The following is a 16136-nucleotide window of genomic DNA, read 5'->3' as shown; positions in this document are numbered from 1 at the left end:
GGGGGGGGGGGGGGGGGGGGGGGGGGCACTCGAAGCTGCTGGATAAGTTTAAAGAAAGCCAAGAATATATAGCACAAATAGCTGAAACTTAGCCATAAGAAATGCTAGTCAGAGAATGCTAGTTAAAAGTCCGATATGTGTTAGCTCTGAATGTTTCAAGAACATCTTTGGTCAAATCTTTCACAACACAAATACATCCTACCTGTTGTTTAATCTCCCCACAGATTGGATCAACTCAGGTCCAGCTATCAGAGAAGCAGCTCATATTTGGGTCAGTTCCTCTCAACATGCCATCCGTCAGAACTGCTATTTTTCACAACGCTGGACCGAACCACGCCTACTACCAGGTGCCCTGCCACACAGAACAGTGCTGATTCTTACCAAAGAGACAGGGGCAGTATGGCTCACTTATGTTTCCTTCTCTTTGTGTGGTTGTCTGAGGCAGGTTCAAGATTTGAGCCCTCTGCCTGGCATGATAGTCAGTCCCTGGGAGGGTGTGATTCCCTGTGGGGGCCAGAGTGCACTGAAGGTCCTCTTTACCCCCAATTCTGTCATTAAGTTTGACACTAGAGTGAAGGTAAGAGACGTCATAACTCAGTTACATGTAAGTAGACCTAGGGGATCAGATTAGAAGTAATCAATTAACAAAGGATCAAAAGGATGGAAAGAAATATGAAATATGCAGAAATAATTTGTGTGGTTATGACTTCAGATATCCATGAGGAACATGAAGTCCATTGAACTAAGGGTGAATGGATCAGTGGAGCCTCCAAATGTAGAAGTCAGTGTGGTAAGTCTGTGTCAGTCTCAGATCTTACTTTGACCCTTGGTGCTCTTGTCTTCTTGTACAATTTTTTTCTCTTCTATTTTTCAGCCCCGTTTCCAGTTTTCTGTCGTACACGCTGGTTCTCGGAGGAAGATTCCTTTCACTCTGACAAACCACTCCTCTGCTGCAGCACGACTGACCTTTGACCTGTCACGTTACACAGACTTCACTGTTCATCTCCCTCATCCGTCAACCAGTAAACATTCGTTCCCATAAATATACACAGGGACAGATATGACATTTAAATACTTCTGAATGTACTCACTGTTATCATTTTTGTTTTTGTTTTCAGAAAGGGAGGCAGGAGTGAGTGTCATGGAGGTGCAGAGCAAAGAGAGCATACACTGTTCCCTGGTCCTCTCACCGACTCAGGTCAGACCCAAGCTTAATATTCCTACAGAATATTTGGTCTCCACTTGTCTTGCAGCAGCAAATATTTTTCAACTTACTGTCAGTTGTGGAAGTTGTAACACACTTGTTAAAGTGTCAGGACCTAGTTGTCCAGATATTATTTTTACATTTCAATCAAAATCATACATTTTTGGTGTGAGATATAATGAAATGTGGATAAATCCCACTTACAGAAACACTCCACACCACATTTTTTATCTCACGCACCCCCCAGTCACAGCTCTCACTCCTGCTGTAGAGTAGAGAGGTGTTCCGACCTTTTTTGAGCCACTGCAGATATCTTTTCATTAAAGAGGATAAATGTCTTCCTTCAGGTGGCTGGATACGACTTTGATCTGCCTCTGATCTGTAACGGTGAGAGATGGCTCTCTGCTTCTTCTTCTTCGGCCCCCACGCCGTCTTTTCCATCCCTGTCCTCCTCAATGTCAGCATTAACGTGGAAACACATGGTCCAGCATTCCCGCTGTGTCGGCATGTTGGTGCCTCACTCACTACGCATACAGGCCACAGGTGGGGAAACTGACAGCTGAACAACTTTATACTTCAACTTTCTACATAGAAAGTCTAAAGTTTGTAGCTACATAAAAATAATTTTGCTACATTTTCTCACATTATTTATTTGTGTTTCAGTTGTTTGTGCCCCAGTAGAAATGTCTCCCTCCAGCCTACAGTTCCACATGGATGCCTTAGTCCCACAGACAGTACAGTCCAAGTTATTAGTGAATCAGAAGGTATTGAGTCCAGTCTGTCTGTCTTTCTTTCTTATCTATTGCTTCTTTTTTATTTCCGTATTCAATTTCCCCTTCTGTATTTCCCTCCCTCCTTCCTTCTTCCTATTTCCCTTTTTCCTTTCTTAACACCTTTCTTAACACCTTTCCGTTGTTTCTTTCATCTAAACTCCTCATCCTTACTTTCCTCCCTGACATCCTACCATATGTTCTTCCTTGTTCCTTCCTTTTGACCCTTCTTTTTTCCTTTCCTTTCCTCCTTCTGTGTTAAATAAATTAACGATTTATTTATTTATTTATTTTACTTTTTAACATACGTGCATGTCCTCTCTACGACTGTGGTTCCTTTCAGACAGTGGAGCTAAAAGCAGTGTGCGAACAGAGTATCTGCTGGCGCAGCATCAGCAGTAAGCGCTTAAACTGGTGGTTTAAGTGCAGTTCAATAGCGGATCCAGTAGAGGGCAGCAGAGAAAAGGCGCTCTGCTCAGCGAGTCCATCCAGTGGCTGTCTGGGGCCTGGACAGTCCGTCAGCGTAACAGTCAGCATCACACCTGAGGTTATCCCATTAGGTAATTAGAAACACTCTGACATCTGACCATTATGATGGATTACTACATGTCCAAAGCCAAAAGATCTTTAAGGTTATGTCAAAATAAATGAGAAACAACCAAAAAAAATGTCAAATTAGAATTTAGAAATCTTAATTGATCATAATGCTTATTATAATAGAATAATAGGCTAGAATAGAATTTTCAGTAACCAGTGGAGTAAATGTAAAATGGATCGATATTCTTTGGTTGTACTATAACTGGTCTAGAAATACAAATAAATGACTTCTGACACATGTTTTAAACAGTGTTTTGGTTTTTGTTTTCTCCTAGAGCCTGGTGGAATAATCCCACTGTCTCTCCTTCTTTACCTGGAAGAGGAGGGTCAGAGTAAGGGGGAAGAACAGCATCCCTACAGAGAGCTGGACATCACCATCACTGTCCGGCCTCTTAGTCTCACCTTCCACCCTCCTCAGATCCTGCTGCCCCCTGTCCCTCTGCAAAGCAGTACTACAGCGACACTCACCCTTTTGGCTGTGGGATATCCAATGTTTGTTTTCACTCACACACTCACACACACTCATACTAACATACTATATGTGCTCTTGGCCTTTTCATATACTTTCTGCTTTTGTGGTGATTTAACGAACAATTATTCACTAATCCAGTAGTTAATCATCAGGTTTAACCATTAATTAACCATCAGGTGGTTAATTTGTGAAACCAATGTCATTGACTTCCTTTTCTTTGTTTGCAGTGGAACAAAGATATTAGCTGAAGTGGACGATGTAGAACTGGACAATGGGACAAAGATTCAGCCTCTTTCTGTGGTCTTCCCTGAGGGTAACTCCCTCTCTGTCCTGACTCAAGAACAGGTAGAGTCACAGAGAATTGCTGTTGTTTGATGTGTCAAAGTTTTGAATATTCTTTAACTATTAGTGCTTAATCCTGTTTAAGATTATGTACGGTTATATCTAGTTTTCAGAATTATTTCTGAAACTTACTCTGCTTTACTTTGTATTGTTAATATACATCATTTATAAACTGACTGTATATATATTCCTTGCTCCTCCACTACCTCCCATTATATAGGTTGTTGGGACATTTAATTTAATTTAAATTCTTGTTCTAAAACTGAACAAAATTGTTTCTTGGTAAATTTGAGCTGTACCATTAAAAAGTTAATAGAAAATGCCTTTACGTGAGAAAAAACATAACCAGTATGACTTAAAGTTTAGGAAAGAAATTAATTAGATTTAGCTAAATGAATTACTATAAGTGAACCTTAAAACAGCTAAAATGAACAACATTGTTTTGGTAGAGTTACGATATTTCACAAGCAAAGTCTTAGGTTAAAAAAATATTTCTCTAACCGTTAGAGGGCAATGAAAATTGATTTTTTATGTTGTGTTTTGGCAAACCAATGAACCATTATATCTGAGGTGAACTCTGTCTCTGTGTGTTGCCTCTCGCAGTTTTAAAGCATTTTCTTTCCTGATTATTTAACTTTTTTTATAGAGGCATTCACTGAGTCTTCAACACCAGGAAGCCACTGTGACTAGTTTGACCTGCAACGTGTCCTTCTGCTCAGCTCTTCCTGTGTCGCTCTGCACTGCTATCACATTCACTGAACAGTACTTTAATGAGAGGTAAAGGAAGTCGTGATTATCTGCTGTGTTATTCAGACAACACTGAATAAAGTTTATTTTTTTAATCTTAATAATAAAACCCCTCACACTCTTATCCTACAGGTTTCAAGTTACGACATGTGCTACAACTGACAATTGTCTTTTGACAGTCTGGCCCTACATGGCCCGAAACCGGACTGAGCAACAGATAGTTCTCAAGACAGGTACAGTATTGGCAGTAATATGTTACATTTATAACAACAATGGGTCATCATCATTAGGAATGTGACAATATATTCTTTACAAAATGATTAATTTCTTTCTCATTTTATCAAGATTTTGAAACAAAAATGAGCTCAAGACAATGTTCTTTTATTTGTAAGAACTATGCAAAATACCATTACCAACTGAAATGGTGTTGTGTAACCGATGCAAATTGTCACACATTTGTATTGATTTTAAACCATTTTTTTCCAAAGCTGCTGCTATCCTTGTTTGTCATATATCATCACTGACACACCTCTCCATCCTTTACACCTGGACTGCCTCTTTCCCACAGCTCTTCCTTGCTCTTGCAATGCCTATTATTATGTGAATGTTTGAACCATGGTAATTGAATGTAAGATTCAAGATCAAATTATCAAATTTCTTCTTCATGTTCACTTTTCTTTGACTGTCCTTCAGGAGCCACAGTAGTGGAGGCGGTCCTTCAGCGTTGTCACACACCAAGTCCTCTCTCTGGTTTGGCTTCATCTTTATCCTCATTTGATCACGAAAGTGGAACAAACAAGACCTCAGCTTCAGGTGCTGAACCTTTTAATATTTTATTGTGGAGAAAATGCAGAGCCTGAATGTTTTGTGAGGTTATGATTGAAGATATTGTTGGATGCAGAGTCAAGGATTGAAGACTATTGAGGTTTGGCAAAGATGATTTTTGGTTGAGTCTGGTTACTGTAGCTGACAGTTACATTTCAGCAAAAATAACTGGAATGAGCAAACCTACAGTAACCAGACTCAGCAAAAATAACTGGAATGAGCAAACAGAATAGTTAGCACAGAAGTTGTGAAAAAAACCCAACATAGGTCGATTATAGCTCAAAGATGAACAGATGAACGTCTACACTACCTTTTAGTCAGTTGATGTATGTTTGCCAACAGTGTGTATGTTTCTCATCAGGGTCTTTTCCAGAAAGTGGCAGTTTAAGTGGTCAAAACAGCAGAGATGAAGAAGTCTCTTCAACTGAACGCACTCCACTCAACTTCAGCGTGCCGGAATTTCCTGCAGCTGATTCAGAAGAAGGACTTTATTACCAGACTGTGCTGTTAGCTGTGGAAAGGTGGTTTAGTCTCTTTGGTTGGCCAAATGGACCACATCCCATCTCTGTACCACACACACTCAGGAGGTTCGAATCAGCTGCTCATCATTTAGCTTTGTGGCTCTGTTTGGTTTGCCTTGTTACAAACTTTGTCAGTTCACTCTCTCTTTTTGTAGAATTGTGTTGAAAGCACAAACCCAGGAGACCAGAGGTCGGACTTACCGTGTCACCCAAAATAAAGACTGCAGGTGAGAACACCCGTGAATTTTTGCTGCTTTTCCTTTGAGTTTCCAGTTGAAACAAAATAAAATAAAAATTGAAATGGACATCAGCAACACTATCTATCTATCCATCCATCTGTCCATCCATCTAACATCCATCTATCTATCATCCATCCATATATCTGCTAGGGGCAGTGATGATGGGTTAAAAACAGAGGTCACATTTGGTTGTGTGCAGTGGTGTGCTGTGTCACAATGACAAGGAGTTCACTTTCCTATTTCACTTTCCTATTTATCTATCTGTCCGTCTGTCTATCTATCATCCATCCATTATCCCAGTAATACTTCAGGACAGTGATCAATAACGATGCTTTTCGTGAATGTAGCTCTATCTGCTCTGATGTTCTCTCTAAACGTCCTTTTCTTTAGGTCTGTTCTGGACATGCTACAGCACCTGATAGGTGAAAAGATTCCAGGAATTCCTTACTGTGAAGTTATTTCTAATGATAAACAGCAACGTATTGATCAGGTGCTGCAGCAGCACGAGGCTGTCCTAGCTTTTCTCAGGTATTTGTCCACTTTCTGTAACTGCAGTAGTCAATATTACTACATTTACAGTGAAGCTTATTTGAAGGGAAGGGACTTGAATGACCTATGAACTGTTGTGTGTAGGGGGAAGGGAGCCTGTGTGAAGCACATCAGACCTGAGTACTTGCTGGATGCACAGGAGTTCAAACACTGTTGTCGCCTAAAGGTACGACTTCCTGATATTAAATGCAAATGCTTTTTTCTCTAATTATTTTAATGCTATCCTTCAAACTCATAATACATTTACGGCTCTGTGCACCATGTGTGTCTCTTTATCCCTCAGTCAAAAAAAGACGACAATGGTCTGTCCTACGGTAATGTAGGGTACGAGTCTTTGAGCAAACGCTCCTGGACTGACGTGCTGCTGCAAATTTATAAAGTAAGAATTTTTTTCTTTTCCTTTGTCTTTTCAGACACAGATTTGTAATTAATATAACCAAATTCGTGACATTTGTTGTTCTACCTTGTATTGATATAAACTGTTTGCATTCCTCACATTCTCCAATGATGAAAAACGTGTGCTCTAAATTTAGACTTTTATGACACTTTTCTCAGTAAACTGTTACTGTTATTGATGCTATTATTGATATTAAATATTCTCATGCAAACGTACAAATAGGTGTCAGTGCTTCGGCGTGTGTCCAAGAGTGGTCAGAGCACAGTTCCTAACCAGGGAGATGGCGTCCTCTCCATCAACTCAAAGTCCGTGGCCAGTAATGTCTATTCACCCAATGAGCTGCTGCTGCTCTCATGGCTCAACGAACACTACCAGAGCATGAGACAAACCTTTTGTGGAGCAGGTAGGTCACAGACGCCACATACATTTACACAAGTCAGCCTTTTTTTTCAAGATTGTGTGACGATGTATTCATCAGCTTTGTGAACATTTTCACAACTATGTTTATGAATTCTCAATTATGCTTTTATGCCAGTGTTTCAGTAAATATTGTTACCTGTATTTTGAATCTTATTTATATAACTATTATAATACCATAAAACAAATCTTTGACAGCCATTTATTAATCTTATTTATATAACTATTATAATATATTTTTACCTAATATACATTGTAATAATGTAAAAAAATAAAACAAATCTTTGACAGCCATTTATATTGTATTTTGAGAGACTTCCTGGTTATTATGATAAGTAATTAACATCTGAGGATTTTTATATTATTGTTATTTTCCTAAACTTTTTATCCTGAATGTTATAATTCAACAAATTCAATAAAAACATTCAAATAATTGATTTGTTGACAGGTTCCACTCCCATGGCACGATGGATAGTGAATTTTGACCTGGACTTCTCTGATGGACTTGTGCTCGCTGCGCTGCTTGCAGCCTACTGTCCGTACCTGGTGGGTTACGTCAGGAGGTTGTAATCTATTTTCATAACATTAAGTGGACCAGTTCATGTCACATACTCTGTACAGGTAGATAGATATGGATATGGACTGAATGTAAGTTAGTAAGCATCTGTGTTTCTACCCAGATCTCCAGCCACTTTAAGAGGATGTACACCACACCCAACACTCTGGAGCAGATTCTCCACAACAACATCATAGTGGTCCAGTGCTTAACTGCACTTTCCCTCAACATTGATATACAGGTAAACACAGGGATGACAGGTGGAGATAAGCCTGGTCTAATCTGGTTTCATTCTATGAAGTAGAAACTGTTCCGTGATTCTAGAATTCCTGCGTCACTTGACTGAATTTATCACAGTCCACGTCCAGGTACGTGGACTATGATGTCCATGAATATTTAACCTATGTGATGAATTACCTTCACGACATGTGCTCTTTAATAATTAACATCTACATAGAATCCGTCTAAAAGCTTTGACAGACAATTACCAGTTACTGATCTTATAATTCAGTGCAGTTAGATGATTATGATTAGCTACTGTATATTATAAATCATCATGGCTTTGTCAGACTGCACATGTGTGTGTGTGTGTGTTCCCAGCCCACAGATCTGTCTGATCCTAATCCAGTGCAGATATTAATGCTGTGTGTTCACCTGTATGAGAAGCTGCCTCAGTACCTGCCAATGCAAACCATCACACTGACAGGAAGCCTGCACAGCACATTCAGCAAGAAGGTAACACAAACACTCACAAAACAATTTAGCAGTGCAAGCACAAATATATACAAATATTGTACAAGGGAATCAAAGTAATTGAATAAGAAACACAAATGTGGCTAAAGCTTCATATTTTCAGGAGCAAATAAACATTTCTTGATGACTGATAATGGTTGTTTCCTGGTAATAAACCTGATGTTTTTGTCTGTCTGTCTGCCTGTCTATGTCTTATTGTATCTTTCCTTCCCTGTCTGTCTGTTGTGACACCTGCAGGTTCGACTGAGAACTCCCTCCTCTCATCCAAAGAGATACCAGACGTTCCTTTTAGGAGAGAATGCTTATCTTTTCTCCCTCACTGATGGATCCGCTGTCTCCGTTCTTCCAAAGTAAGTGAGAACTTGTCAATCATTCAGGGTGATACTGTTACCAGAGACGGGGCTCCTGCAGCGTGTGCAAATGTAAACATTTGCTCAAATGTGAGTGACAGTTAGCATCTGTAATAATGCTGCTATGTCTGTCTGACCAGTCAAAAAATACAGTATAAGATACTGTACAGTATGAGTTTTACAAGATTTTACTGTGGGGAGTTGGCCACCAGCTATCAGCTAGCTTGTTGCTGTATGTTGTTTCATTACAGGACAGGCGCTGAACTGACCATTCGGTATCGCTGCTTCTTCATGCAGCCCATGGAGGCAGTCTTGCTGCTCATCTCCAGTCCTGCTTTTGGTGAACTTGCCACCACTCTGGCTTTTAGTCTGAAAGCTAATGTCAGTCACATCACACCCACAGTGAGTACCACAGACCATGGCAGAACCACTAACTGCCCCCCACATCCCCTTTACCCACACCACAAGGGTACATGAGAGACATGGAGTACAGAAACACATTTAATGCATCCATTTCATTGTCAGGGTGGTTAATACTGTTTCCTCTTGTGTTTCTGCAGAGCACAGTTAAACACATGTCTCCATGCTATGAGCTAAGAGTCATCCAGCTATCCATCGCTAATCCTTTCAGTAAGGAAGCTAAGTTCAGGTAGGTGTTTATCTAAAAACCTCTATCCAGTCAGTTTAGCCTTTATTAGCAGGTGTGTCAGCCAACTCACAATTGTTCTCGTGTGTTTATTCAAGTGTGTCAGCCAACTCACAATTGTTCTCCACTTCAAACTACAATTTTTTTCTGTATACAACAAAAACATTTTGACCATTTTAAAGTCTGAAAATAAGATGCTGAAGATTACATTAAAAAAAATGAAATAAAATAAAAAGCCAAGATTGCATTAAAAAAATGAAATAAAATAAAAAGCCAAACTTAAATTATCCACCTGCAGGGAACCAAAAATGCATTCTTCCTCTGTGTGCCGTCATTCTTTTATCATGTCTACAAGGTCTGTCAATCTGAATAAAAATGCACTATTGCACTGGTTAATGTCAGGAATATATTTGAATTTCCATCTGAATTTCCCTTTAGGTGGAGATGGCATTCTATTGGGTTGAAAAGGTCGATAAATTACTTCTGAACCAAAAAAGCTTACATTTTTGAAAAGGCCTCTGATGCTTTTTGGCAGTCTGACAATAAAATGCATTATTCACTGTTTTGTTTTGAATGCCATTAATAAAAACAATCTCTGCTGTGTTAAGGGTGGTGCTGGTGGAATCCACATATAACCCACTGGAGCCTGAAAAGAAACACATCATTCAGCGGACCTCTTTCAGATCAAAGTAACACCACATACATATTAAACTCTTTGTCTCTGCATTTTATTGACCACATTTCTGAATGCAAACTCAAACTTGTATTAAGTAGGGAAACTCTCAGTTAATGTTCCACTTCCATTGAATGGCAACCAAACTTTTAAACCTCCTATTTCATTAAGTCAATTGTCCAGTTGTCTTGAACTGTGGTTTGTTCAAACAATCAAGTGTCTTCTCCACATCTGAACCAGACTGAACCAGTTTCCTTTTGTGAATAAGGTAAATATGAAAATGTTCTTTGTTTCAGGCCAGAGAAAGTGGTAACAGACAGCTGTGGGGAAGTCACCGAGGGACGGAATTCAGCTCAGAGTAAGTAAAATCATTTCAAAGGCCATGCTCGTGTGGGACTTCAGTTTCAAGTTCTCACTCGTATGAGAATGTGAATGAGTGAAAACTTGAAACTGAAGAATATATCCAGGAGGTCCTCAGTTTACGACGTGCTTGACTTACAGCCTTTTGTGGTTACGTCGCCATCTCCCATAGGTTTAATAGGAAAGTCTTGTTCCATCATTTCAACGTATGGGATTAATGGACGAGTATGTCATCATGCGGTGCTATACGCAGAAGACTGGATTGTGTCAATGTCCTAGATGATGATGTTACTACTGTGTTAGCGTAGGTGAGTGACATAGGTACTGATGTACAGTATGTGAGACACTAAATTGACCACACTAGAAACTGAACTTGGACGTAAGCAGAGGACCCCCTGTACTTTAGATTTAGGAGCAGGAGCAGACTGAACCAGGGGGGTCTGGGGGATCCTCAAATGATCATTTTGTCATTCAAAACTACAAGGTTCATTTTTGTAACAGGATCACTGTGTTCAGCTACATTTGGGGTCTCTACGGTGTTTGACACTCGATGGTTTCAAGTTACAATACATTTGTTTGTTTCCTTAGATGTTGGAGGTAAAGAGTTCTTTAGTGCAGTGAGAACAGTGAGTCTGAAACCAAGACAGACGTTCATCCTGAACATCCATTACCTGCCCTTCTCCACTGGCGTCAAATACTGCTCAGTCCTGCTGGTTTGCCCGCAGGTCAGTGAGCCTCTGTTTCCTGGGTTTTTAGCTTTCTCTTCGTTTTTTTTACCACAGAGGATCTCTCAGAATGAATTCTCCTGTAAAACTGCTGAACTTGCAGTATTTTGTGTACAGAATACAATATTCTGTGCGAGAGAAATGTGTTTTAGGTTCGGTGAAGTTGATGATTTTCCATTTTACTGTCACCAAAATATGTACACGTGGTATATCTTCTCCCATTACCTTTTTGTTTTCCCTCCGAGGGTTTTCTATGGATCTGTTGACGTGTTTTCCCTCAGATATATAATAAAGTTGACATCATGCTTATTTAATTAATTAATTAAATAATGATGAGTAATGACTAATGTGCGTGTGTTGGTGTGTGTGGCCTATCAGGTGGGTGACATGGTCCATATGGTGAAGACCTCAGCGTGCTTTCCACTTCCATCTCCTGTCAAGTTCAAACCCAGTTCTGACATTGTTTCCATTCCCAACAGCTCTGGTAGGAACATTTTTCAGAAAATATCTTTGTCTTCTGGATATTGGCAAGCAGTTTGTCTCGTTTGTGTTTCTTAATAAGGAATTTCTAGGATATTCTCATACTTTTTGTTGACAAATGTTTTGATCCATTTCATCTCAATGCTAACAGGGTTTCTCAAGTTTTTGTTAGTGCTTAATTTTACAATGGCAGCATAGCAAAATGTACTGGGTTAAATCATTAAGAATTAAATTAAGTCATAAAACCCTGAATTTTGAATCATTTTCATGTTTCACTAACATTTGAAAATACACTTTAACATGAATAATTAATGTTAATATTATGCCCTTGTCTCCTTTTATTAAGCAATTTCTTTTCACTATGATCCTGGGTGGCTACCTGTTGGGGGCACCACTTTGCTCATATTTTACAATAATTGGCAAAATGTTGTTTTCACATGTTATTACTGATGAAAAGTAAAGGACATAAAATATTGTAGTGCTAGAAATGCCATAAAATTAGCTCCAAGCTCTGCCGCTGACAAAAATAACAGCATCATTTTCAGTTAATTATTTATGCTCAGATTTAGACTAGGAAACAAAGCCCCAACACTTTAATCAGAAAACAGCCTGACTTCAGTCTGCTGCATCTATTACATCCAGAAACTAGTTTTATTTGTGTATTTAATCAAAGTTGATAAATATGATCATATGTCTAAAGATTTTCTCTGCTGTTAATTATGTCTGTTTGTATCAGTTGTAGGCTTCTGTTGCCTGGTGGATCAGGTGTGGGAGGGGCTTTTGTGTGTGCCGCTGGTCAATATGGCCTGGGAGCGTGCCCTGGCCATCTGGGGTCAGCTGAGCATGAGCGTCGAGGAGCAAAGGAGGAGGCTGCTGACACAAACGTTGTATAGCAGCAGTGTGAGAGCGAGCACGGTCAGCAAGCTTTTTAAACGAGAGGTGGGTAAACACAAGGAGATGGGTTTTTGCCTTAGCCATCACAGGGTGAACTTTAAAATACCCAGAAGCATTTGCAACGGGAACATATGGTCTTTTGGTACAAAACAAACATTCAGTGGCGTACACGAGGCCAGCAAGGCCTTCTCTATTGGTGTAACTAGTATCAGAACTAATGACTTATTTTTCAATATATTTGTCATAAATATTTATCAAATAATACAGAGTATTCTGTTGTTATCATTCATTCCCTCTCAGCCCTTTTATCGGTGTGCTGCTTGTGATGCACGATTCGTTTTTTTTATTTCAACCGATGCAAATTGTCGCACATTTATATTGATTTTTAACAGATTCAGGAGCCATCGTTACATCCCTGGTTCCAAGTTTATGCAATGTTTGCAGATAAAAATAAACCTTATGATGGTTGAACATAATTTTGGTTTACCCCTTGTTTGGTTTCAGGCCCAGCGAACAAGAGAAATTACAGAAGACTACATACGGAGGGACCTGACGTCCTGGTTTATTGGCAGTTTTTAACTCACTTTTTTACACATTTTTAAACGCATATCGCCACCTGCTGTATTAGCGTATGGAGTCTCATGGTATGACCAGTGAACACAGCTTACTCCTTACACCTTGATGCACGAGTCGTTTTTTTTATTTCAACCGATGCAAATTGTCGCACATTTATATTGATTTTTAACAGATTCAGGAGCCATCGTTACCCCTTTTATCGGTGTGCTGCTTGTGATGCACGATTCGTTTTTTTTATTTCAACCGATGCAAATTGTCGCACATTTATATTGATTTTTAACAGATTCAGGAGCCATCGTTACATCCCTGGTTCCAAGTTTATGCAATGTTTGAAGATAAAAATAAACCTTATGATGGTTGAACATAATTTTGGTTTACCCCTTGTTTGGTTTCAGGCCCAGCGAACAAGAGAAATTACAGAAGACTACAAAGTAATAACCTATAACATTCGTGTTACTATGCCACAGTACTTCAGATTACCCAGTACTGTTGAAATTCCTGTAACGGAGGAGACAAATGTACCATGGGAAAATCCTTCAGGTAAACCCTATAATATGTTGGATGTATATATTAATTCAATCCTCTACTGTTATTGTCCAGGTCTGCCTTATTGTCCTTGATGTTTTTTCACAGATTGTGAAAGTGTAGAAATCCCAATCTGGTTCCAAGCTGACCGTGTTGGACAGTTTCCATGTCAGGTGGTCCTGAAGTCTTCAAGTGACACCAGGCTCTTCATGTTGGAGGCACATATCACTTCACAGGTCTGTAAAGCTAAAGCTAATACCGATACTGCAACTTGGAGGTACTGAATTCAGTCCGTTCAATCAGTTTGCTGCATGTCATGCAGAGTTAGATTGAGCATTTGGGTTTAGATATCAGATCAGGCGGCCTATAGTTGTTTTCATTTTTTATTCATGTTCAATACTGACATTTTTACCAGTATCGGACCAATCCTGAGTATTGGATCTCGTATGAAGCCATCCATAGTAAAGAATAAAAATATATATAATTATTTATAGAGGCAATGTCTCTGTCATTGGTGTGGAACCCCAGGGTTCACCTCCTGGGCAAGTTCAAATCCAGGTTAGGGCGGTTGGTACCTTCCAGTGGACTCACCACCCACAGGAAGGTTTGGGGGGTTGATACGGTGCAATGTGATTTGGGTGGCGACTGCTGTCCCCGCGACCCGGTAACGGATAAGCGGATGAAAATGGTTGGATGGATGGATAATTATTTATTACTATTTATTATTTATGTTTGTTATGTTATGTTGTTTTATATGTTGTTGTATGCTTGATTGTTGATTGACTAACTCAAATTGTTAATCGCTTTGGATAAAAGCTAAATGTATTGTAATGTAATGTAATATAAAGTACAGTAAAGTAAAGTAGTATTGGTGGAGCCAATAAGACATTTGGACAAAATACCCTGTTTTTATATGACTTTGCAGTTTAATGAGTTGTGGTTCCATAGTGTAGCAGATATCATGTCTGCCTCAAGTCTACTGAAGTAAGAAAAATATGGGTTTAAATAAAGCAAATAAATAAGGGTATACATGAGAGGACAAGGCACCAGGACAAACTAGCTGCAATATTTTGAAATAAAATAAAATAATTGTAAATCTAAATCTAATTCAAGGTCAAAACAAAGAAACAGGTTGGACTTCTTGAACAAATACATTTATTGAAGTGTTTTCATTCGTTTTTTTCTCCAAAAATTGTTTTAGGGAGAACTAATTTTAAACTATACCTTGAGGCATAGATGGGTTTAAAGTATTTACAGTCAGTGGTATTTTTAGCCGTCCACTACTATGGCTGCCATATCCTTGTATCAGTGGTCACTCCATGTAGCTCATCTTCCTGGAGGAGTTGGTTGTTAGTTGACAAATCACCGTTTCCAACTTATATGAAGCAAAAACTGTGAAACAGACACTGAATCGTGAAACTTGGGCAAGAAGTGGATTAAAACTAAATGTTTAGCACAATCATACTGTATGACAATGTGACAAACTTATATTTGTACCAGGAAACATTAACTTTCATTTTCAAATGTCTGTGTGTGTGTGTGTCAGATGAAGCAGTCGGTCCAGTCATCACAGTGATCATCTGGGACTATGGACATGGCTTTAACCCAAAACAACAACCACGGTATCTACACACAGGAGGTGGATCCAACTGGTGCTCGACCACACTCTAAGTTCTGTATGTTAAGTAAGATTGGAAATATAGCAGTCTATTATAAAGAAGAGGATTTGTCTGTAAATGTTAGGACATTGTTCTCAGTCAAATGTCTGAAAGCATGAAAAATACAGAAATCAAATGTATTTAATTTATCCTTAGGTGAATGTGAATGAAATGTAAAAGGCTCTGAGGCTGACAAAAATATGTTAAAGAAAACCCTACCAGTGTGAAGACAATTTAATTTATTGTCGTCTCCTTCAGTGACCTCAGTAGATGGCGTTTTGCACGTATTCTACTACTGTATTTCAACTTTCTGTACACACCCCATTTACAAACAAAAACAAATAAAGTAAAAAATAAAATAATTACAAAAAAGGAATTTTAAGAAAATAAATAACTAAGAAACAACTTAGATGTAACAGAGTGGAAAAAAATATTACAAATCATCCCAAAATTAGGGCAGCTGAAATAACTGGTTAATCACGTTAATCAATTTCTCGGGATAAATCTGATTAAAATTTTAACTAAGGATGTCTGATATTAACTTTTTGACGATATCCAATATGCCGCTATTTCCCAACCCCAATTTCCATTTCCCATATCAACCAATACCGATATAAGCCTGGTAATATTTATTTATTTATCTTTACAAACCACTGTAGTATTCGATTAATTAAATGAGCTGCAATGCTGCCATCTAGTGACTTTCATTTTAATATACAACCGTTTATCCCCAAAACTATTTTTAGGGCACACATCATTTGGCGAAACCCAGGCATTGCGGTATTATGATAACGATTCCTACAGATATTGCATTATATGCTAATATTGGTCAGCTGATATTATCGGACATCCCTAATTTT

The 16136-nt window shown here is 38.8% G+C and overlaps 1 protein-coding gene across 1 annotated transcript in view; it reads left to right on the top strand.

The window, feature by feature from the left end:
• Positions 1-15868, top strand: part of LOC103389459 (cilia- and flagella-associated protein 47) — a 24519-nt gene extending 8651 nt beyond the window's left edge. The window contains exons 18-50 of the mRNA XM_008324871.3: positions 225-347; positions 446-577; positions 713-790; positions 875-1022; positions 1119-1198; positions 1552-1747; positions 1868-1968; positions 2318-2534; positions 2847-3063; positions 3271-3388; positions 4032-4162; positions 4265-4365; positions 4826-4945; positions 5319-5544; positions 5634-5705; positions 6108-6245; positions 6351-6432; positions 6550-6645; positions 6886-7066; positions 7529-7626; positions 7761-7877; positions 8237-8371; positions 8627-8739; positions 8991-9141; positions 9300-9388; positions 9994-10074; positions 10355-10416; positions 11007-11143; positions 11522-11627; positions 12360-12562; positions 13489-13633; positions 13727-13854; positions 15165-15868. Coding sequence (XP_008323093.1) covers positions 225-347; positions 446-577; positions 713-790; positions 875-1022; positions 1119-1198; positions 1552-1747; positions 1868-1968; positions 2318-2534; positions 2847-3063; positions 3271-3388; positions 4032-4162; positions 4265-4365; positions 4826-4945; positions 5319-5544; positions 5634-5705; positions 6108-6245; positions 6351-6432; positions 6550-6645; positions 6886-7066; positions 7529-7626; positions 7761-7877; positions 8237-8371; positions 8627-8739; positions 8991-9141; positions 9300-9388; positions 9994-10074; positions 10355-10416; positions 11007-11143; positions 11522-11627; positions 12360-12562; positions 13489-13633; positions 13727-13854; positions 15165-15194 — 4152 coding nt within the window. The 3' untranslated portion in view covers positions 15195-15868. The remainder of the gene's footprint in view (positions 1-224; positions 348-445; positions 578-712; positions 791-874; positions 1023-1118; positions 1199-1551; positions 1748-1867; positions 1969-2317; positions 2535-2846; positions 3064-3270; positions 3389-4031; positions 4163-4264; positions 4366-4825; positions 4946-5318; positions 5545-5633; positions 5706-6107; positions 6246-6350; positions 6433-6549; positions 6646-6885; positions 7067-7528; positions 7627-7760; positions 7878-8236; positions 8372-8626; positions 8740-8990; positions 9142-9299; positions 9389-9993; positions 10075-10354; positions 10417-11006; positions 11144-11521; positions 11628-12359; positions 12563-13488; positions 13634-13726; positions 13855-15164) is intronic.
• The last annotated feature ends 268 nt before the right edge of the window (positions 15869-16136 follow it).

Source organism: Cynoglossus semilaevis, chromosome 14 (genome assembly GCF_000523025.1).
Source record: "Cynoglossus semilaevis isolate Cse_v1.0 chromosome 14, Cse_v1.0, whole genome shotgun sequence".
Lineage (NCBI taxonomy): Eukaryota > Metazoa > Chordata > Actinopteri > Pleuronectiformes > Cynoglossidae > Cynoglossus > Cynoglossus semilaevis.
Note: the sequence above shows the minus strand (reverse complement) of the source record. Positions and strands in the feature narration are given on the sequence as shown.